Raw genomic sequence first — 22570 nt, 5'->3', positions numbered from 1 at the left:
GAAACATAAGTTTTTAAGGAAGAGTTTTAAAATTCTCAAGTGATAGAGGTTTCCCTCCTAAGTTTATTGCACTTTTAATAAAAGAAGAGATTTGTATTGTATCTACTTCTTGGAATTTATTGGGGTTCTCCTTGTGACTTAATACAGTCAATTGTTGTCAATGTTCCAGGCTTCTTAAAAGGAAATGTATGTATATTCTGTTTTCAAGGTATAAAGTTAGCTAGATGTCAGTTAGTTCTACCTTGTAAATTATATTATTTAGGTCTTCTATTTCATTATTATCTTTTATCTATATCAGCTGTTAGCATAAAAGAGGGTAATCAAAATATTTTGAAAATCTCTTTCTCTCTATATAACTCCTATATAGCCTGAAATCTTTGTTTTACAAGTATTGATGCTAATTGAGGGTAAATTGATATTCATAGTGGTTACATTTTTATTATGAATTACACAATTTAACATTAAAACTGCTCTCCTTTGACTCATTTTATTCTTCTTGGCCTGAATTCAACCTTATTTGATGCTAATGTCACAACTTCTGGTTTCTTTTCATTTACATGTGCCCATCTGTTATATTCTGTGTTTCTGAATGACTTTATGTGTGTCTTGTGTGTACAGCATAGGATTGGAGTTTGCTTTGCATTCCAATCTTTTAAAAATTGAGTTTGGGCCATTTATCTAGGGCTGTATATTTCTTCGTTATAATATTTTAGGTTGTACTTTGTGTCCAACAATAATTGGTGTTTAATAATTCTTTATATGGATTCTTTATTCTGTATGTATACATTTCTTATAATATTTAGAAATATTAAAAAAGTATTTCATTGTTTTTCTACCATATACTTCAAGAGTTTACATAGTATTTTTAATACTTTTTTTAAGGCAGTGTCTATTAATTTCCTAATATGAACAATGATGAAATTATATTTCTCCTTCTTTCCTTCATATTTTCCTATTTTTATATTTTATATTTTTCTTAATCCTAAATATATATTTTTATTAGTTGATTTGAATTACATGATATCATCTGACCTTCAAATAATAAAATGAAGAAATCCATATCTTCCAATTTTTTAGCTGTCTTTTCATCTTGCATAGTCAAGGTATACCATATAGATATTTTGTTTTGGCATCTTAATCTCTCTATTTCTTTTAGACTTAGTCCTTCAGTTTAAGGGATTTAGTGCTCACCCTTAACTAGTCCTTTACTAATGATTTTTCCAGTTATCTCTTATTTGGATGAAGTTCATCCTCTAGTTTCAAGAAGGTTCATAACAAACATAAACTATGTAGTGAATTTATACTTGAATGACAGCTTGATTGGCTATAACCTCTTTGAGTCACAGTTTCTTCCCTGAGAGTTTCAGGGAATTCTAAGGTCAGTGTGTATTTTACTGCTTACTAGTGAGTTGATAATTTTTTCCCCCTAATGCAGTTGTTTTCAAAATTTCTTACATGAACAGAACAATCTATGATTAAATAAGTCTCTATGATTCTGGGATAAACACAACTGAGTGTCCTGTATGCAGGTCTTCTCATATACTTGGATGTAATATAAAATATTCTGTAGTTTCCAAGACAAAGTATATATTAAAAGTATTTTCCCATCAACTGATTTTTGCAAAGACATTATCATAGGACTAGTGCTTTGAATAATAAACTTTTAGAAGTACATTCTGTGCTTTCCAGAGGTCAGTGAATTAACAGGGTTCTTATTTACTATCAAATCATCTTCCACTATTTTGTTCTACCCTATTCTTTTATCATATTTTTCTTTTTTTTTTTTACTCAATACATTTTTTTGTTATTGTATGATTTTTTTTAATTTTAAAATTTAAATAATTCTAATTTTTTATTAAAATATAATGTATTATTTTTTTCAGGGGTATAGGTCTGTGATTCATCAGTCTTACACAATTCACAGCGTTCACCAGAGCACATACCCTCCCCAGTGTCCATGACCCAGCCACCCCATCCCTCCTACCCCCCTCCACTCCAGCAACCCTCAGTTTGTTTCCTGAGATTAAGAGTCTCTTATGGTATAGCAGCAATGTCCACAATAGCCAAACTATGGAAAGAGCCTAGATGTCCATCGACAGATGAATGGATACACACACACGCACACACAGAGGAATATTATGCAGCCATCAAAAATGAAATATTACCATTAGCAATGACATGGATGGAACTAGAGGGTATTATGCTAAGTGAAATAAGTCAATCAGAGAAAGACAATTATCATATGATCTCACTGATATGAGGAATTTGAGAAACAAGACAGAGGATCATAGAGGAAAGGAGGGAAAAATGAAACAAGATGAAACCAGAGAGGGAGACAAACCATAAGAGACTCTTAATCTCAGGAAATAAACTGAGGGTTGCTGGAGTGGAGGGTGGGAGGGATGTGTTGGCTGGGTGATGGACCATGGGGAGGGTATGTGCTATGGTGAGCGCTGTGAATTGTGTAAGACTGATGAATCACAGACCTGTACCTCTGAAACAAATAATACATTATATGTTAATAAAAGAGTCTCTTATGGTTTGTCTTCCTCTCTGGTTACATCTTGTTTCATTTTTCCCTCCCTTCCCCTATGATCCTCTGCCTTCTTTCTCAAATTCCCCATATCATTGAGATCATATGATAATTGTCTTTCTATGATTGACTTATTTCACTCAGCATAATACCCTCTGGTTCCATCCACGTCATTGCAAATGGCAAGATTTCATTTTTTTTTTGATGGCTACTCAACACATTTTTAAGTGTACAGTAAACTGTTATTAATAATACTCATGAAGTTGCACAGTAGATCTCTAGAACTTTCTCAGCTTGCATGACAGAAACTCTATACGTATTCAACAGCAATTCCCCATTTCCCCATTCCCCCATTCCTCCAGCCCCTGGAAACAACCATTCTACTTTCTGTTTCTATGAGTTTTACTATTTTGGTACCTCAGATAAGTGGAATAATGCAGCAATTGTTCTTTTGTAATTGACTTGTTTCACTTAAACATGTGCCTTTAAGGTTCATTCATGTTGTGGCATAAAGACAGGATTCTCTTCTTTCTTTATGGCTGGATAATATTCCATTGTATCTGTATACCACATATTCCTTATTCATTCATTTGTTGATGGATGTTTATGTTGTTTCTACCTCTTGGCTATTGTAAATAAAGCTGCAATGAACATGTGAGTGCAAATATCTCTTCAAGATTCCAATTTTAATCCTATCATTGTATTATGCAGTCTCTCCAGAGAGATCTGAGAAAGTACTCTAATAAAACACATTAATATTTTTGCATTGGAAAATATTAATTCATACTAAGTGGACTAAAGTCTATAATTAGACACATACCATTCTAGGTCAGATTTTGCTTCCAATATGAATTCAAGTCAGGTCAGGTTTTGCCATTGGATAGGTTTTGAAAAAAAAACCAAAACATCATTTTCAGGGCTTCTTTGTATGTTGGAGTTGCAGTAAGTATTTGAGGATCTGTACAGCCATTGGATATTTTTTTCCCTATGCTTTTGGAAGGGTCACTGCTTTGGTACTTGGCTCTGAAAGGAGAAGATTATATTTAACAGTAATGAGGACACAAAGCCATTGTAGTGCAAGATGTTTGAGGCTGAAAAATCATACAAGCACTAAAAATACATAGAGGAAGTGTTTTTGAATTTTAGAAGATTGTTGTTGGAAGGAGGTGTATGGTTTTTTTTCTATTGTTCTCCTACAGAAAAATGAGCCTGTGGATTTCTCAGTCAATCCCCAAGCAGATACAACATTTCAGTTCTTTGACCACCGTCTGATGGAATCTGTTAAGCTGGGGGATTCCAAAGTGTATGAATTTCTTCGATTACTTGCCCTTTGTCACACCGTAATGTCGGAGAAAAATAGTGCAGGTAAGTACATAGCATGTCTGAGTGGTGAGCTTTGCTTTTTAAATCAGAAATGATACTTCTATAAAATATTTGGAGTGAGAAAGATGTTCTGATTAAAAGTATACATTGTGTAAGGGGTTTACCTATCACCAGCTTTTCTTTGTATGAATTTATATCCTGAGTGTTTTCCAAGAATTATGGAGAGACTGCAAAGGAGAGAGAAAGAAGAGAAATAGGAGTAATAGAAAGATGAGGGCCCAAATGTGCAAGTACAAGGGGATGAAATCTTTCTAATGATCAAGCACCATATTTGACCGTGAGCTTCCTGATAGCCAGGACAAGTAGGAAAATAACAGTTGAGGTGTTTAAGCTCTCGTCATTAACACAAACATCTAATAGATGATGATCAGGCATATGTGTAGAATGAATGAGTTTTCCCAATAATGGGGATAGATGTACACAGAGAGTGGGATGCTCTTAGTCCCCATTATGAACAAGTCCTCATGCTATTAAGATGGTTGTGTAGGGCTCAGGGCTCATAGAATTGAACAAAATCAGCTGGGCCACTTTAATATTGAAGCAATGAGGCAGGTAGATAATGGTATAGTGAATCCGCTTCTTGCTCCAATTGAGCCCAGTCTATTCCATTTATACGTTTTATTTCTTTCTGCTACCAGTGAGTGAGTAAAAATTACCACCCAAGTAATTTCAACTTCAAAGTGAAATATAGGAAGACTGTTGACTCTATATATGTATGTATGTATCTCATATATATGTGTGTATATATGTACATATATACACGTGTATATGTTTTTTCTATTTTTTTAATTTTTTTCCTTCTTGCAATTACATTCAAGCCATAGTTTTGTCCTCCATGATGCTGGACTGACCCATTCCCCAGTTTTAATTGCTGTGAGGATTTATATAAGTATATTTATGACTCAAACTGATCTTTATAATTCTAAGACCAATGATTAATTATATTTTTATCTGAGGATATCACAGTGCCTTTATGTAAGGCATTCTTTTTATCTTGGCCCTTTGAGTTTATTTCATTTCCAAAACTTTTTATTTTAATAGCTATCTGTTTTTATTTTAATGTTATATCCTCCTTAGAGCTCTTTGAGGATCTTTATTTTCTTAATTTGAAATTTTCTTTTGTTTCCTCTATGCTTTTTCATTTTATAGAATGTAATTTTTTGAACTCTGTGTCTAATTTTCATATTGTTCTCGAATGTTTGATGAATTGTGGTTGCCTATTCTTATTTGTATTTGAGAATCCCTGTTTGTCCCTTGCTGAATGTAGATTCTGATTACAGTGGCCAATCTCCCGAAATTGTGGGGGAGAGATAGAACACAGCTCATCTTCTGGGTGTGGGGTTCCTCCCTTCAGGAATTCATATGGTATCTGGGCTTAACTATCTTACTTTTTCAGATCTAGTGCTAGGAGTCTGTGGCAAAACTCCCACTTGAGAGACAGTTGTACTGAAGGTCTGGCCTGGAAGAAAATGTCAAATCATCGGATTCCTTTCCCTCATTTTCTCTCTTCTTCTTGTGGAATTCTCAAGCGATTCAGGCTCTTCCCAGTTTTGGTCTCCAGCTGCAGCACTCAAATCTTGAGGTTTCCTTTAGTGGAATGTACACTTTGTGTAGAAGAACATTTTCAAGGTTTTGTTTTGGAGGCAACTGTCACTGAAGCCTGTTCTGAGTAAGCTGGCAGAAGGAGGAGCTCAAATGGGCTGGAGTGCTGAGTGGAATTCTTCAACTAATTTTACTAATGATGCCCCTGAGAGCACTTCTCTTCTCATTTGCTGACTCTGAGTCTGGAGAATCTTTTGAGGATTTCTCTTACCTCTGTATTCATTTTCTTTTGCAAATGCTTTGGGCTGTGTTTTTCTCTTCTTCAGTGGTCAAATCTACGTTTTATCTTGCAGACATTTGTCAAAATTCTAGTTTAGTGATAGTATTCATTCTTCTTTTCTAGTATCACTTAAAATTTTTTCATAATGTGATATAATTAAATGCAATAAAACACACAGATCTTGTGTGTGTTGTTTGATGAATTCTGACAATTATATACACCCATGTAACCCCCATCCCCTTCCCCAACAGGGTGTAAATCCTTTCTATCACTCCAGAGAGATTATTCCTGTCCCTTTTCAGTCCACAATCCCAACCCCTGCCCAGCCAACCACTGCTGTGATTTCTATCATCAGAGATGAATTTTGACTGTTCTTGCACTTCATATAAATGGAATCATACAATATATATTCTTTTGTGTCTGGCTTCTTTGATACAATGTAATTTTTTTTTAAGATTGATTTGTTCATTTTTTAGAGAGAGAGAGCATGCATGAGCAGGGGGAGGGGCAGAAGGAAAGGGAGAGAACCTCAAGGAGACTCCACTATGAGCACAGAGCCAGATGCGGGGCTCAATCTCACGACCCTGACCAAGATCATGACCTGAGCTGAAACCAAGAGTTGGACACTTAACTGACTGAGCCACCCAGGCACCCCTCACACAATGTAATGTTTTTGTCATTCATCCATGTTGTTGTATCAATCAATAGTTCATTCATTTTTATTGCTGAGTAAATATTACATTGTGTGAGTGTACCATAATTTTCTTTTCTCGTCCTCTGTTCATGCACATTTGGTTTGCCATAAACGTTTTTATGTCTTTAAAAAATACTTAACAAATTTGTTTTTGGTAAACACTTAGGAATAGAAATTGCCAGATCATAGTATATGTTTAACTTTATAAGTAACTGCCCAACTATTTTTCAAAAGTGGTTGTATCATTTTACAAATCCCACCATCAGTGTATGAGAGTTCTAGTACCTTGACATTCTTGCCACCATTTAGTATTATCATTCTTAAATTTTACCCATTCTCATGGGTTTGGCTAATATCCTGCCATATAAAGGCATTTTGAAGTGAAGAGATGTAGATGTATATATCCTTTAAACTGTTTCTGTCTCTTGCTTTAAGATATCAAATTCTAAGTGAAGGATTACATCACTGAGTAGGGGGAAATTATTTTGCTCTCCTTTTAAAGCTTTAATTACAGGATAGATAGCTTAAATCCGTATGTTAAAGTACCTTGAAAAACAGAGTTTTCATATATAAATGTTAATTATGTTAATTATGGAAAAGACTAGAACCCAAATCTAATAAACTTAAAATTTATGATTGTATAATTTATAGCTGAAGCTATCGCTTTTATTTTAAATGTGTGCTGTTTCATGGAGAAGTCATTTGGGGAAGTTGACATTCTCATTTCCTTCTCCAGGATGAAATTTTAGAAGCAGTAAAGTGGAAAGTACCAGAGCTTTTAATAGGATTTTTCTTTTATTTTAGTGTATTGCAATTAAAGAGATAAAAAATTTAGAATTTTTTTTCTTATTGCCTCATGATATCAATCCTTCAAACTTTATTGAGGCTTGCTTTATGGCCTGGTATGTATTCAGTTTCCATAAATGTTTCATGTGTGCTTGAAATGAGTGTACATTCTACGGTTATTAGGTCCTGGGTTCTAAATATATCCATGAGATAATGTTTGTTAATTGAATTGTTCAATCTTCTAACCCTCTGTGGATTATTTTGAGTACTCGATTTCACAATTAATGAGTATGTTAAAATCATCAACTATAATGGTAAATTTGTCTTTTTCAGTTTGTAGCTGTGTCAGTGTTTGCTTTTTATGTTTTAAGGTCATGTTATTAGATATTCATTTAGACTTATGTCTCTTTAAATTAAACTTGTATCAATATACATTGATCCTCTTTATCTGTAGTAGTATTTTTGCCTTAAAGTTTATTTCGGCTAATATGAATATAGTTAGAGATTTTTACTTTTGTTAGTATTTGTATTGTTTATCTTTTCCCACTATTTCCCACCAATCTACCTGTCAGTCTTTGTGTTTTAGACACATCTTTTGTGAATGACATAATTTTTGACATTTAAAAAAATATTTAGTTTGACAGAACATTTAGTCCATTACCTTTATTGATTATTGATATATTTAGACTTTAATATATAATATTGGTATATTTAGTTTATTTCTACCATCTTAGTTTATATTTTGTATTTGCCCCATCTTTTGTCTTAGTCTCTTCTTCTTTTTTTTTCCTCTTATGGATTTATTCCATTTTAATCTGCTTTGGAATCCTTATTTGTATTTTAGGGGTTAGCCTAGAAATTTTAGCATGATGAACTTATCAAAGTCTAAGCCTTCTTTTGAACAAAACAAAGACTTTAGAACCCTTCAACACTAATCAACCCTCTAAGAAGAATTATATAGTCCTCTTGTCATGTATTTTCTTTTTTAATCCCACAAGATGTTTTTATTGTTTTTATAGTCAGTGTTTCCTTAGATTTATCCTATATACTTACTAATTTCTATGCTCTTTAATGCTTGTCCCATCTCTGATCTTCTGTTGACATAAAGCGTATTCTTTGGAATTTCTGTTAGGGAGAACCTCCTGGAAGTAAACTTTCAAAAACTTTGTTTGAAAAACAACTTTATTTCATTCTTATTCTTGAAGATTTTGCTGTGTGCAGAAATTTAAAGTGACAATTTTCTCTCAGTACACTGAAGGTACTCCACTGTATCGTGCTACTATTTCTCTTACTGTATAGTCAGCTCTCAGTCCGGTTGTCAGACTGAAGGTCATCAGTCTTCTCTCCCTGGCTACTTTTAAGATTTCTCCTTCCATGTTCTCACTATAGGTGTGGGTTTTTATAAAATTTATATTGCCTGGAATTCACTGAGATTCATGAATCTGTAGAATGTCATCTCTCATCACTTCTGGAGTTTCCTTGGCCATGTATTTTTTCCAGTGTTGCCTCTGATTCATTTTCCCCTCTCATATTAGATGTTCAGTGTCAGATATTTTCACTCTGTTCTCTATGCCTTTTAAGAATTCTCTCATTTTTCCCTTTCTCTGTCTCTTTGGGATATATCCTGGAATTTTCTCCATTTCCCCCCCCCAGTACACTACTTCTTTCTCTAGTAGTATCTAATTTGCAGCTTTTAATTTTTAATTTCTATAAGGTCTTTGATTCTTTATCAAATCTGCTTAATTTTATGACTCTCTTATTTTTTTGAAATCTATTAAGTATTTGTGTGTGCTTTTTCTAATAATTCCAATATCTGATGTTTTTGCAGGTCTTATTCTTTCTTTTCTTTCTGTTGGTTCTCATTGTGTCTTGTTTATTGGGATTTTAATGATTTTTCACTGTGAGATGACCATTTTACTTGGAAGTTTATTTTTAGAAATTCTTTGGGTCCTAAGGTGAAGACTGGTTCCTCCAGAGAGGACTTGCTTTGCTTCGGTCAGTGTTCTAACACAGGAACATATTAAACTAAATTTTTAGTTTGATTTTTTTTTCAAGCCACTTAGATATTATGAATTTAGGGTGCAAATATGCATGAACCCTCAGAGGCTGGAAACCAATGATCAAGTTCTCCTGGTTCAGAAAATGCCCTCAAGGCAAACGCTGGCTACAGTCTTCTTTTATTCATTTTATTTTTTCCCTCAGTCTTTGACCTGAAAAATTCTTGTTTTCTTGCCAGTACATCTTTCATGACTGTATTTAAAAAATTAAAATGTTTTATACAGAATCTGTAGTTGTTTGTAGCAGAGAAGTTGGTCCTGGCACCTAGTTTACCATGTTGCCAGAAGTGGAAGTTATATAATTTCATAGGTAAATCAAGTAATTGCTTTAATTCTTTTCCCTTTTTGAATTTCAAAATTAATTTATGCCTACCATGTAAGGGAAAACCACACAGTACAAAGTTTATAAAGGCAAAGCTAATAATTTCTTCCATGAACTCCTCCAATCTCACCCCTACAGTGGTAACCAATGAACATTTGGTGTGCATCACTTTACCCTTTCCACTTGTGTGTGTGTATGTGTGTGTGTGTGTGTGTGTGTGTATGAATATACATGATAAGTAGGTGGTTTATTTTTTATGAAAAGGAATCATAGTATACACATTAATATGCAATTCATTTTTTTAAGAATTTATCTTGGGCATTACTATAACTCAGTAAATATGGATATAGCTCTGCCTACTTTTTCTAATGTGTTTTTACAAAGATAATAGAATTTTATATAGAAGGTTTTACCTTATACATGCTGTATTTTTATGGCTTTTTGTTTTTTGTTTTAGTTTGTTTTTTTGGCTCATTTCATTATTTTTCTTTCTTCTCCCCTCTTACTCCCAGCCCAATACTTTCACAATATCAAGCACCAAAAATGAACACCCCAGTTTGATTTCAAGGGTATCTTGTATGCATTCTCATAAAATGGTTATTAATAGCAGACTGAAGTGGAATTTGGAATACCTGCTCTATTACTCTTTGGCTGTGTGATCTTGCAAAAATCATATAACCTCTCTAGTCATAGGTCAGTGGCATAAAGTGGAAATAATAATTTTAATAATCCCTACCTCAAGACTTTCTGTGAGGATTATGTGAGTTATTTCATATTAAGTGTTTTAGTTTGTGAAACTTCCACTGCACATCTCTAGTCACTGAAAATACAAAGATACAGCCTCTGACCTGAGAAACTTTCAGCATGGTGGTAAGGGAGATGCAGAAATGGGTATTTTTGTATAAGATGACAAGGGCTGTGGTGGTGGTATGCCTGGCGTCCTGTAGTATCCCGCAGGACAGGCACTTGGTCCAGCTGGTTGGCAAGTAGAAAACTTCTGATTTCTGGAGCTAACACTTGAGTTCAGTGTTATAGATGAGGTGATGTTAGTATTGGCATTCTGTGAATGTTAGCGATTATTCTCAGTATTAACGTATTTGGTTTTTTTCCTTTTTTGTTTAATAGATTTTATTTTATTTTATTTTATTTTTTTGCTGTTGTTTAACATGATAGTTTCTTTTCCTTTTAGGGCAGCTGATTTACCAAGTTCAGTCACCTGATGAGGGGGCTTTAGTGACTGCTGCAAGAAATTTTGGGTTCATTTTTAAGTCTCGAACCCCAGAGACAATAACTGTAGAAGAATTGGGAACACTGGTTACTTACCAACTGCTTGCCTTCTTGGACTTCAACAATATCAGAAAAAGGATGTCTGTCATAGGTATGGCTGGCAGCTGAGCTTATGTTTGACCTTTTAATGGTACTTGTTACATTGCTGCTTCTCAAGAATGATTTCACTCTTGGTTATGTACTGAGAGTTATGATTTTTTGTGTGACTTTATGAACTTTTCATTTTCAACTTAGCCTTAACACTGCAGTAATAAGTATAAGTAATATATAAAAGTGCTTATTAAGTCCAGCACTATTGTAGATGCTCCTCATGAATTAACTGATTTAACGGTCACAACAACCCTATAAGGTAGGTACTATTATTTTTATGCCCATTTTAAAGATAACAAAACTGAGACACAGAGGATTAATAGATCCTCAAATACTACTCCTTGTGTTTCCTAGAGATGTTTCCCAGTATAACTGCTTTAGTTAAGGCTCTCACCACTACTTATATTATTGCAGTATTGTCAAAAACTTAATACTCTGTGTTGGTACCAGGGTATTCTTTCTAAAACATTGGCCTGATTTTGCCATAAATCCTACATAAAATCCTTGGTGGCTTCCTAGAACTTGGAGGGTAACATTTTAAGCAGGATGGTCAAGATTATTTACAATCTGACCTCAATCTACTTCTCTTCTACTTCCCCAAACTTCCCAAGCCTCATTAGATCTTGCCATTCCAGGCATGTATTGTGTACTTTTACCCTTTGTGTGTGCTATTTTCTCTACCTAGGATTTTCCTCTTGCCTACTTCTCTTGGAAAACTTCTAGTCATCTGGAAATGTCCAACTTAAATGTCCCCTACTCCCTCAATTCTTTTTCTAGTCTCCAAATAATTGCATTCTTCTCTTCCTCAGAGCACCTTGTTCATAACACCAGTGTGCTACCAGCCCCATGATACTCATGATCTTCCCAGTTGTTAGAGTATGGGCTACGTGAGGGCACTACTGTGTTTTAGTCGTCTTAAAATGCCCAGAGCTTGGCACGTAGTAGATTTTCTATAAATGTTTGTTAAATAAGATTTAACCCAATATGTTGTAATTTATGAATATCCTGATCATCATATTAAATCAGTTTCTACTACAGGAAACAGGTGTATACATGGTAGGTTTTTGGCCTCTAACTACCTGAAACTAGCTGTGGGAGATTGCTCTCAGCAGGTAAAAACCAAACATCATCTGAAGATGTTTATGTTTGTTTGTTTGTTTGTTTATTTCTTTATTTTTGAGCAGGCTGTAGGCAGTCCTCATTGGTACTGCTGAAGAGCACATATGCTGCTCTAGGCTTTGGCCTAATGATGTATTAGCAGAAATAATCTTCTTTTTACAGCGTCAGGGGAGGTGTTACTAATGTTGGGTTGGCCTAGAACTGGCTTCTCTTTGCTATGAAGGTGTTGACAAAAACCTAAAATTGCTACACAGGGAAGCTTTTGGCTTTCCCACAGCATCAGTCACCACTATGGGCTATGGAGAAATCACAGCCTAACCACAAACTTCAGATGTTTGGCTTAATGGATCCCATATAAAGAAAGGTGATGTTCCACCACAGAATGCATGGAAGCTTGTGGGCTTTATTTTGGTTCTGTTTGGTTTTCAGTCAGGAGAATTTGAAAGAGGGGCTCCACTAGGGTAGAAAAATCTCTGATAATAAGGCACAAAAAAACAATGCTGGTCTCATGACTGTCACATGGCTTGGTCTGTGGGGACAACACCCTGATGTGAGGACTCACATATTTGCTGCTGTTGCTTCTCTCCTCCTCCTTCTCGTCCTTCTCTCCCTCCTTCTCTGCTTCCTCCTCCTTCTCCTCCTCTTTTTCTTCTTCCTCCTCTTCTTCCTTCTCTTCCTCCTCCTCTTTCTTCTCCATCTCTGTTTCCTCTTTCTCCTCCCCCCCTTTTTTTGAAGGGGGCGCTATCATTGATTGAATCATAAATGTATAGTTTTGATACTAGTACTACTTTCATTCCAGGGCAAGAGCCCTGATTTAATTCAGGTACCTCAATAAAAATAGATTTCTATAAAGAATTTTGTCAGAGGGTATAGAATCTACTATATTGATAAATATATAGATCTTGTTATACAGTTTTAAAAGGACCAATTCTCATTGTGTAAATGCAAATACAGAGATAAAATTCAAAGATACTAATTAATAGAGGCAAGAGGCAGTAAGCATTAAGGAAGAATAAATTAGGCTAGCTCCTTCAAAAACCCTTGCAAGATCTTTAGAAAGAGTTGCTCAACTCTAAACTTTTTAGAGAGGATCAAAATACAAATCACACTGCCATATAACAGGCATTTCTCTGTGTGGACATATGAACAGCCATCCAACTGAAATATGGCAAAATAGAATTACTCATTACCCTTCACAGTGTTGCTATTGCATTTACTCCTATAGCATACACCTGGAAACCATTTCTGACCTTTTTCTTTTTATGTCACAAAGACATAGCTTCTGCTTTCAATGAATTCTGCATAATTATAATTCAACTCAATTAAGCAAATATTTAGTAAGTGCCTACCATGTCCTAGGGACTTGATGCTGGGGGAGAATGTGGAATTGAAAAGTGTTCTGTGTGATCGCACCCAGGAGAAGATGGTGAAATAGGGTAGGAAATAGGCTGGAAAAGGACAGGTCTTAATGATTCCTGTTTATGCCATGTTAAGCGTGTCCAAACTTGATCTAAGGGCATATGGAGGCTATTGCAGGATTCTAAGCAGTAGTGTGAAGATGACTCTGGCTGGATTACAGAAGAGTTTGGAGAGAAGCAGGGTTGAAATGAATAAAACCATTTGGGTTAATGTGATAATATAGGCAAGTGATAAGATGATGAAGAGAAATTCATGGCTGCAGTTGGGTGTGTGGGTGGTGGAGGGGGAGGAGCTTCGAGTATGACTGGATATCTGATTTGGGAGACTGAGTGAATGGTGAAGCTGGTTATTGAGATGGAGACATAAGAGAAATACCTAGTTATTGGAGGATGATAAGGTGTCCAGTTTGAGTTTGGTGTGTGTGAGCACATCCAAAAGGAGATATCTAATTGGTGGTTGGATGTACAGATTGGGAGGGAATGCTGGAGATAGATTTGGGCATTAAAAGCAATCATTCTGTCATTGGAACCTGAAGCCATAGAAATGAATGTGACTACATGGAGATTGGAAGGGGAATTAGATCCTAGGAAAATCTTTGAAGAACACCAATATATAAAGGACTGGCAATAGGAGAAGAATTTATAACTAAAAATCTATGATTTTTGCCCGGACCCTGCCCACATGTTATCTTGACCATTTAAAACTGTTGTTCTTTTTAATTTAATTTTTTTTTTTGAGAGAGAGAGTCGGGGGGAGGGGCAGAGGGAGAGAGAGAATCTGGAGCAGACTTCCCACTGAGCATGGAGCCCAACACAGGGCTCAGTCCCATGACTCTGAGATCATAACCTGAGCCAAAATCAGGAGTTGGATGCTAAACTGACTGAGCCACCCAGGCGCCTCTCTTTTTAATTCATTTTAAAAAGGCTAACTTCTGAAATAAGTGAGATTTGATTAGCCTTGAGATTTCCTAGCAGAAATGACTAGAAGCCTTGAATGAAGAGATACAAAACTTGCTGAGCTGCAAAAGGAAAGGTTTAGTGAGTAAAATTAAGCAAGATTCCATGAAATTGGATTTACCCAAACTCAAATTTAAAGGAACTAATGCTGGGTTAAGAAAAAAAACATGGAAGAAATGGAAAATCTTTACTGAATGAGAAACATGTAGATTGAAAAGGACCCTAGAAGTTAGAGTGTTTAAATATCTCCTTTTCATATGTAGAAACTGAGATGAAGAGATGGTAAGGGATTTGCACAAATCATAATTGGTTTGTGATTTCCTAGACCAGTGATTCTCCATGTGTGGTCTAGGGAACCCTAAGAAAACTTGGGAGCTTTTCAGAGGATGCACAAGGACAAAAATATTTTCATAATAATACTAATGTTATTTGTCTTTTTCATTCTTTTTCTCATGAGTATACTGTGGAGTTTTATAAAAGCCACATGATGTATGATATCACAACAGATTGAACCACAGAAGCAGATATGAGAATCCGACCATCTTTTAAGCCAGACATTAAAGAGAACTGTAATCATGTAAAACAATGCCACTCTCCAAACTAATTTTTTTTTCTGTTGTGGAAATTATAATTATTTTCATAGAAATGTTATTTATGTTAATATGTAATATGTTTATTATCAAAATTATAGTCACTATTATAGTAATATAACTAGTGTCATAAGACCATTGATATAATAAATTTTTTCAACTTCAATTTCTAATATGGTAAATATTGATAAATATAACCCACTTTACAAAAGCCCTGGAGTTCTCACAAAGTTTTAAGAGTGTATAGGGGTTCTGAGACCAAAAAGTTTGAGAACTGATGTCCTAGCCTGGACTATAAACAACAGTCACAGAGAAGTCATACTGGTAAAAGTAGGATGCACATACTTGGCCTTTATAGCTCTGGTGATAGAAGGGAGAAATTATTAAATTGGATTGCTGTAGAAGAAAAGCAAAAGAAAGCTAGGATTAAATACTCCTTCTCCCCCCAACTTGAACAATTAGATATATTATATATGCTTTTTTCTTTTTCCCCAACGTGGGCAATTAGAGCCAGAATACAAGAACTGCATGAATTCTGGCAACTAGGAGAGCCCACCAAGGGTTTTAGGAGAGAAGACAAGCCCTAGACAAGTCTCAATACAAAAAGTTTCCAGGGTGCATTAAATATATTCAAAGCTAGGAGGACACTAGAATAGATCAAGTCTAAATAAGAGTAAAGATAAGAAGAGAGATTAATTTATTATACTTTTGTATTTATATTCCTTTAAGTCAAGCTCTAAATTTTATATTCTGTTAAATTAATAGTAGTCAGTATTTATGTTCATTTGTGTTGAGGCATTCTACTTTAGAGAAAAGGTACAATTGAGTGGAAAGCATGTAACAATCTTTGCTATGATGAAGCTTGTAATGGTCAGTGTTCAGACCATTACGTTGTGACCCAGAAAGTTGTCTTAAATTGTAGATAATTCCTGGAAAGAAATATATTACCATGTCATTCATATATTCATTCATTCATTTGTTTGTTCATTCATTAGTTCATTCATTCATTCATTCATTCAAACAAATAATTAAGGGCCTACTATGTGCCAAGCTGTAAAACCAAGCCTACAAATGTAGGCCAAGGATTCTGTAGTTTAAAAAAAGATTTGACAGCAATATGTAGGACAGCCAGGGGAAGACTTAAAGACTGAAATGAAGGGGATCCTTGTCAGGGCTGTCATTCCCAAACGTGGGGAGGGGGGCAGATTAAAAACATAGCCCTAACTGATACAGAATTCCAGTTAAAAGAAGGTAGAAACTAATTTTGAAAGCCCCATGTGAGGTATGCTTGCAGGCCAGGACTGTGACTGAAAAAATCAACCACCAAGAGTGAAAGGGCTTTTCCAATGAGTAAAGAGGGTAAAGAAAAACATCAGCAAGGACTGAAAACTAGTGTGTAAACCATGGCCTTGAATGGCTAGAATTCCATGTGGAGATCATTTGGCATAACAGTGATAGTTGATTCCTACAGTAGGTCTTGAGTTTTGCACTAGGAGACAGGCAGGCAAAGCTTTCTTTCAATTCTGTTCAATCCAGAAGGCTTAATTTGAATTTATCAACCCTTCAAAATAGTAGGCAAGGAAAATGGTAAGGTCATACACATCTGAATAAACTTGTTTTTGAGTTTGGGAAATCAAAGGATTCCAGTAGATGGAATATTTCTAAGTAAATAGAATAGGAATAAGGCCAAGTGACTTAGATAGTGACCTTCTAATTAAAGGCACTGAATATTTTACTACTGGCTAAAACATTATGCCCATTTCCAAATTTCCTGGCTGGAGCCCTAGGAAGGTCTAGTTTTGACAGATTTCATTGATTATTTCCCATGCAAAATTTTTCTTTTCAGTTCGAAACCCAGAAGGACAGATAAAGCTTTATTCCAAAGGAGCAGACACTATTCTATTTGAAAAACTTCATCCATCCAATGAAGACCTTCTGACTTTGACGACAAACCATCTTAGTGTAAGTGCTTCTGTCTGAAGGTTAGCACTATGGCCCTTTGGCCGCTTCCTATGATTAGGTCTAATTTTTAAAATACCAGCAAAATGATCTGACTTTTAAAAATAAATTTTATTATGTTATGTTAGTCTCCATACAGTACATCATTAGTTTTTGATGTAGAGTTCCATGATTCATTGTTTGCCTATAACACCCAGTGCTCCATGCAATACGTGCTGTGCCCTCCTTAATCACCAGGCTAACCCATCCCCCGACCCCCCTCCCCTCTAAAACCTTCAGTTTGATTCCTGGAGTCCATAGTCTCTCATCGTTCGTCTCCCTGCTCCGATTCCCCACCCCCTTCATTTTTCCCTTCCTTCTCCTAATGATCTGACTTTTGAAATAGAAAGCACAGGAAACTGTGCCAGTGAATATCTGGAACCTGGCACATGGACCCCTCTCCTTGGCCTGCTGAAAGTCTGATCAGTCTTACCACAGATGGATTAACACGCAGCAGCTGTGAAATAGCTGCTGAGCGTATGCTCTTGAACTCTGGCCGGGGAAAGGCTCAGGACACCTAGGGAAACCTGCTCTAACTCCTCTGCAGTTTGAGGCTTCTTCCCTTGGAGACTGGTTCTGGAAAGAGGAGCAGGACGGTTGCTTTCTCTTGGGTTCTAATGTGTCTGACACCAGTGGAGTTTCTTATGATTACCCCCCCCCCACCCCTGCTGCCACCCAGGGAATAGCTTAGGGTCATGCTTAGATGCTAAGGGGAAAATAGTAGCCAACTTTCTCCTCCAGGGGTCCTTCTGTTCAGGTCATAAATCATGATGAGTCACTTATATTCTTTATGTTGAAGCTACCAAATGCACATACTCTGAGACTATGCATAATTTCTTTACAAAAGCTTTTTGAAGGGAGCAGGAGTAATCTTTAGCATATATATTTATGCCATATAAATTTGGCACATATATTTTGGCAAAAGAATAAGAGTCTATGAATTAATATGAACATTAACCTGGTTTAAACCTGAAGATTCAAGTGTCTCTCTAATATTTATTTGAGGTTCCATTTAGCCGAATATGAACTTTAAGGGCAACTGGTCAAAACTCTCATATCCTCATTGGTTTCTCTCCTTTAAAAAATTATTTGAGGATTCATGTCCTTTGTCAAGCCCTATATTTAATACAAAACATTCCCTGGATCTTTAAAAAACAAACAAATAAATAAAACAAAACAAAAAAATCCCTCTGCCTGACTTTAAGTTTAAAGAATGATGGTTTAGTAATATTGGGTACAAACATAGCTATTGTTTTTGTCTTTCCAATAGAGCATTCTTGATTTTCTTTTAATCTCTTCCAGAAGGCTGGCATGGTCTTTTTAATTTTTTTTTTAATGAAAACAACATTAGAATCATAAGTATCTGATTTTTGCCATTGCTCAAACACCCAAGGCTTTGGATTTTCATACGTTTTCCTTTCAAACTAGAGTATAGGAAGTCTAATTTGGTCTTTTTATATTTCTATGCAAAAGAGGTTTTTTCCAAGTAATGTCAATTTGACTTGCTCTTTGCTTCATTCACTTTATTCATTTTGACTTTAAATTCTGAGGTTTTCAATTTATACTTAATAATTGATTTTGAATTGTTTAATGGTAGGAAATGACCTTGCTTAAATGCTCATTTAGGATTAAACTTGTGATTCATGCACTAATTAAATAACTTAAATCATCTGTCCCCTTTTGTAATGCCATTTTGAGTTGATTCACTGTTGTACAGAACAGGGAGGAAAGCACTGGTCATGCCCAGTGTGGTTGCAAGTTAAAGGCAAAGAAGTGTTTCTGTGAATTAAGGGGACAAAAGATCATTACTAGGCAGTAACTAGATTTTCAGATCAGTAGGGAACCCAGTGGTGGTCTTGCAAAATGTGATTACAATGTCCAGAGTGCTACCAATTGCCTACAAGATAAATTTGGATAATTTTCATGGTCTCTGTGGGCAAAACCACATCATTGCAGCATGCACTGAATTTACTTTCCATTTACTGAATTAGGGTGTGTCATGGTTTAACTTGTGCCTGATCACAAACCTATGTCTGTTCTATAAGCCAAAACACAACAGAGAAGATATGCTCAGTGGCAATGCCCAAAGGAGAAGAAATTTTATAACACTTGCAGTGTAGAGGCCCATAAAATGACCACTGGAGGCCTAGACAAAGTGGGAGGTTTTTAACATTTCCCCAAAGCAGTCTACATATGTTTCTAGCTAGTGTGACTATGTGAGACACTTAGCAACTACCAGTCTCCCATTTGTATTTACTTATTTTTCCTATTAGAAGGATAAAGCACCAAAGGTATCATTTAAGAAATCATCAGTTTACCGAGACACTAAAGGAAAAATATGACTCTTCAATTCATTTGACCAATTATTAAATACTCCATAGAAATCAGTTTCTCAAAAATAGTAATTTTTAAAAATAACCTGACTTGATGATGTTTTTTAAGTTTCTAAGAATTTTAATTATTAAAATAAAACTTTCATATAGCAAAAAGTAAGAAAATTTACAGATGATCTAGAATGAAAAGTAAAAGTCAGCCTCTACTTCTTGCTTCCCAGAAGCAAATATTTGTATTAACTTTTCTGCCTCACTCTCCCTTTTGCCCCTAGAGGTTATTCTTATAACCTTAATATGCCTCAACTTCTGTTACCTGACCAATGTTTGTTTATTCATCTGTAATTGACTTTGACTTTTTATTATGGAAGATTTCAAGCATAAAGAGAAGTAGGACTCAGTTAATTTTAGACACAGCTATATTATTAGGCGGAACATGACAAGACTGATGAGCTGTCATGCTGCCGTCTTTTGAGAGAGCTCCTGTCTTTGTTGAGAGCTGTGGTTCCCCTGAGGATCCTTTCCTCTCCGCTGGAAGTCGAGGGCTATGTGCCATGAAGCAGGCTGGGTCTCTCTTACTGCCAGGAGTGCTTCCTTCATGCAGGGGTCAGTTTGGAACCAATCTATGTTGCTTCAAATGGATATCTCAAGTCATGGGTATGGTTGATCACTTCTCACCGAGGGCACTTCGGCAGGCTTTGCAGCTATCTTTAGGGGGAAGGCTAGCTCCCCTGAGCGTTTTAACCCCATAGAAATAAAATACCAAATACAAACATTATATCCCATTTCCAAGGGGATTAAAAAGTTGGGGGTCAGGATGGCCAAGTAATACTCTTGGGACAAAATGAATTTAAGTGAAAAACTTCTTACCCATTATTGTTGCTGTTATTGCCATGGTTACCATTCTGTGATGGTTCCTATATCTATGTCTGCTCTGACAGGAATTTGCAGGGGAAGGCCTTCGAACCTTGGCCATTGCATACAGAGATCTGGATGACAAGTACTTTAAAGAGTGGCATAAGATGCTTGAAGATGCAGGTGCTCTCATGGATGAGAGGGATGAACGGATAGCTGGACTATATGAAGAAATTGAAAGGGATTTAATGGTATGAGCTTAGAAGCATGATGTTTTCTGTTTATAGAAGGGATAGTAATGTGTTTAGAGATCTAGCATAGGAATAATCCATTGCCAAATCATCTTGCACATAGCAGCTGTTACCCTTTCAAACACTGAGTCGTGCTTTATACATCGGCTTCAAGTGTGCCATGTGTGGCCCTACAGAGCCTAAAGGATTATTTCTATTAGCAGTAGCTTATACAATTGGAAGTTTCCCCAAAGTAGAAGATAGTGGCATCTCTATTCTTTGTCAGCCTCTGGTATGTCCTTGATGTTGTGTGTTTTGTTTGTCTTTTTATTTTTCCTCTCCTTTCTTTATGATCTACCTTTTTGAGCAGGGAAACTTTCCATGAAGAGCAGCTATAGCTCTAAACCATCCTAGGCCATGAGGTTCTGATAATATCTGTGTTGCCCAGACTATGATCTATTTTAGAAACTGCTCTTCCCTGAGGCCCCAGTGGTCAGGATGCTTAGCTATTGTGAGGTACTAAGGAGCATGTTATGTTCATCTCTGGATGAAATATTATGCAAGACCCTTCACTTTTTAGTTTATGATATCTGCTGGTTTGTTAATTTAGCCATTAACAAATTAATTTGTTACTTTTTTGTGATTCTTACTATGAAATTAGGGCTCTCCTTTGGACCTTTCCATGTTGATGTAAGTGGGGAAGAGGCTGGGGAGTTCTTCAGTTCTTAGAAGCCCAATGGCTTCTGATGGTTTATGCTAATATGTTACCTGAGCATATCAGACCCCTCATAAATTCTAACCTCCAGGATCTCTGCCATTAACTGGTGTGACTATCGGTTGGCTTGATTTGGGAACTTCCTCTTGAGGACCTTCCCAACCCATCACTGCACGTAATAAGATGTTTGCTGTATCAATGCATCATAACTTCCTTCTTCAATTCATGTTCCTTGACCTCTAAACTGTGATTTAAAGCCATAGATACTGTGGATATTGTTTGCCTGCATTAACATAAGGTATTCTCTATTTTTCAATGAAGCTACTAGGTGCCACTGCTGTAGAAGATAAGTTACAAGAGGGTGTTATTGAAACGATTGCAAGTTTATCATTAGCTAATATTAAGATCTGGGTCCTCACAGGAGACAAACAAGGTAAATTGAAAATGGATGCTGATGATGTCTTGAAAGGGGGGGGGGCAATAATTTCTCTGGTAAAATTTTAATTAACCAGAAAGCTTAAATAATTAGATATTTACACAGCCCTTCACATAGGAAAGAGTTGAAATATAAAAAGGAAAGCTAATATATTACAAAAATTTATTATTTAAAACAAAAACTAATGAATTATCTTCTATAGTATACTCTTCAGTCAGTTGTTTCAGCTCAATTGCTTCTTAAATATGATAGTTTCACCTGTAGGCAACAATGGTATTAAAAAATGTTTATTGTTTCACATGAGCAGTGCCCCCAATCAGGACAGAGAGAGGCATAGCGCTGAAGCAGGACATTGGAGACCTCCATTGGAAACACTGGAGACCTAACTACTCCTTTATTTTCTTGATGGTAGGGAGGTTTGGGCATATTAGGGACGGGATCAGGATGGCAAGCTTTGGGGAGACAGGGAAGTGGCTATGTATCAACTGGTGTGGAAATATTCTGGCATTTTATCAATCACCACAGGCGTACCAGTGCAACTAGGCTAAATTCCAGGACTGCCCATGTAGTGGTACAATGAGAGCTGACCCACTTTCAGACATGACAAAATGCCAAGTCAGCATAAAAAGAGTCATTATGTTCAGGGTACTGTGTTTCCTAAGAAGGAAAAGGGATCAGTACATTTTGGATCTATTGCTAGCAGTAATGGTTAAAACAAAAATGATTTTATGCTTGGTCATTAGTAAACCAGAATATTTAGTAAATTGGCACATGTGTTTTCAGGATTCTATCTACATGTTACATATTTTTTAGAACATTGGAGGATTTGTAGATAAGTCAGTTCTCCATGTGTTCACCCAAATCACTGATTACAAAAAATAAACAGTAGAGAGTTGAGCTCTGTGGTGTATTAGTAGAGACTTCCTAGAGTTTGACATTGATCAGTGG

At 35.9% G+C, this 22570-nt stretch overlaps 1 protein-coding gene across 5 annotated transcripts in view; it reads left to right on the top strand.

The window, feature by feature from the left end:
• The window catches only part of ATP8B4 (ATPase phospholipid transporting 8B4 (putative)), a 303343-nt gene that overhangs the window by 221767 nt on the left and 59006 nt on the right, over positions 1-22570 (top strand). For all 5 annotated transcript variants that reach the window (XM_025883645.2, XM_025883647.2, XM_025883642.2 and 2 more), the window contains 5 exons: positions 3733-3898; positions 10787-10975; positions 16905-17020; positions 20328-20492; positions 21508-21619. In XM_025883645.2, coding sequence (XP_025739430.1) covers positions 3733-3898; positions 10787-10975; positions 16905-17020; positions 20328-20492; positions 21508-21619 — 748 coding nt within the window. The remainder of the gene's footprint in view (positions 1-3732; positions 3899-10786; positions 10976-16904; positions 17021-20327; positions 20493-21507; positions 21620-22570) is intronic.

The sequence above is a fragment of the Callorhinus ursinus genome, unplaced genomic scaffold (genome assembly GCF_003265705.2).
Source record: "Callorhinus ursinus isolate GAN/ISIS: 27379988/994484 unplaced genomic scaffold, GSC_fseal_2.0 scaffold25, whole genome shotgun sequence".
Lineage (NCBI taxonomy): Eukaryota > Metazoa > Chordata > Mammalia > Carnivora > Otariidae > Callorhinus > Callorhinus ursinus.
This window is presented reverse-complemented; position numbering and strand designations above follow the sequence as displayed.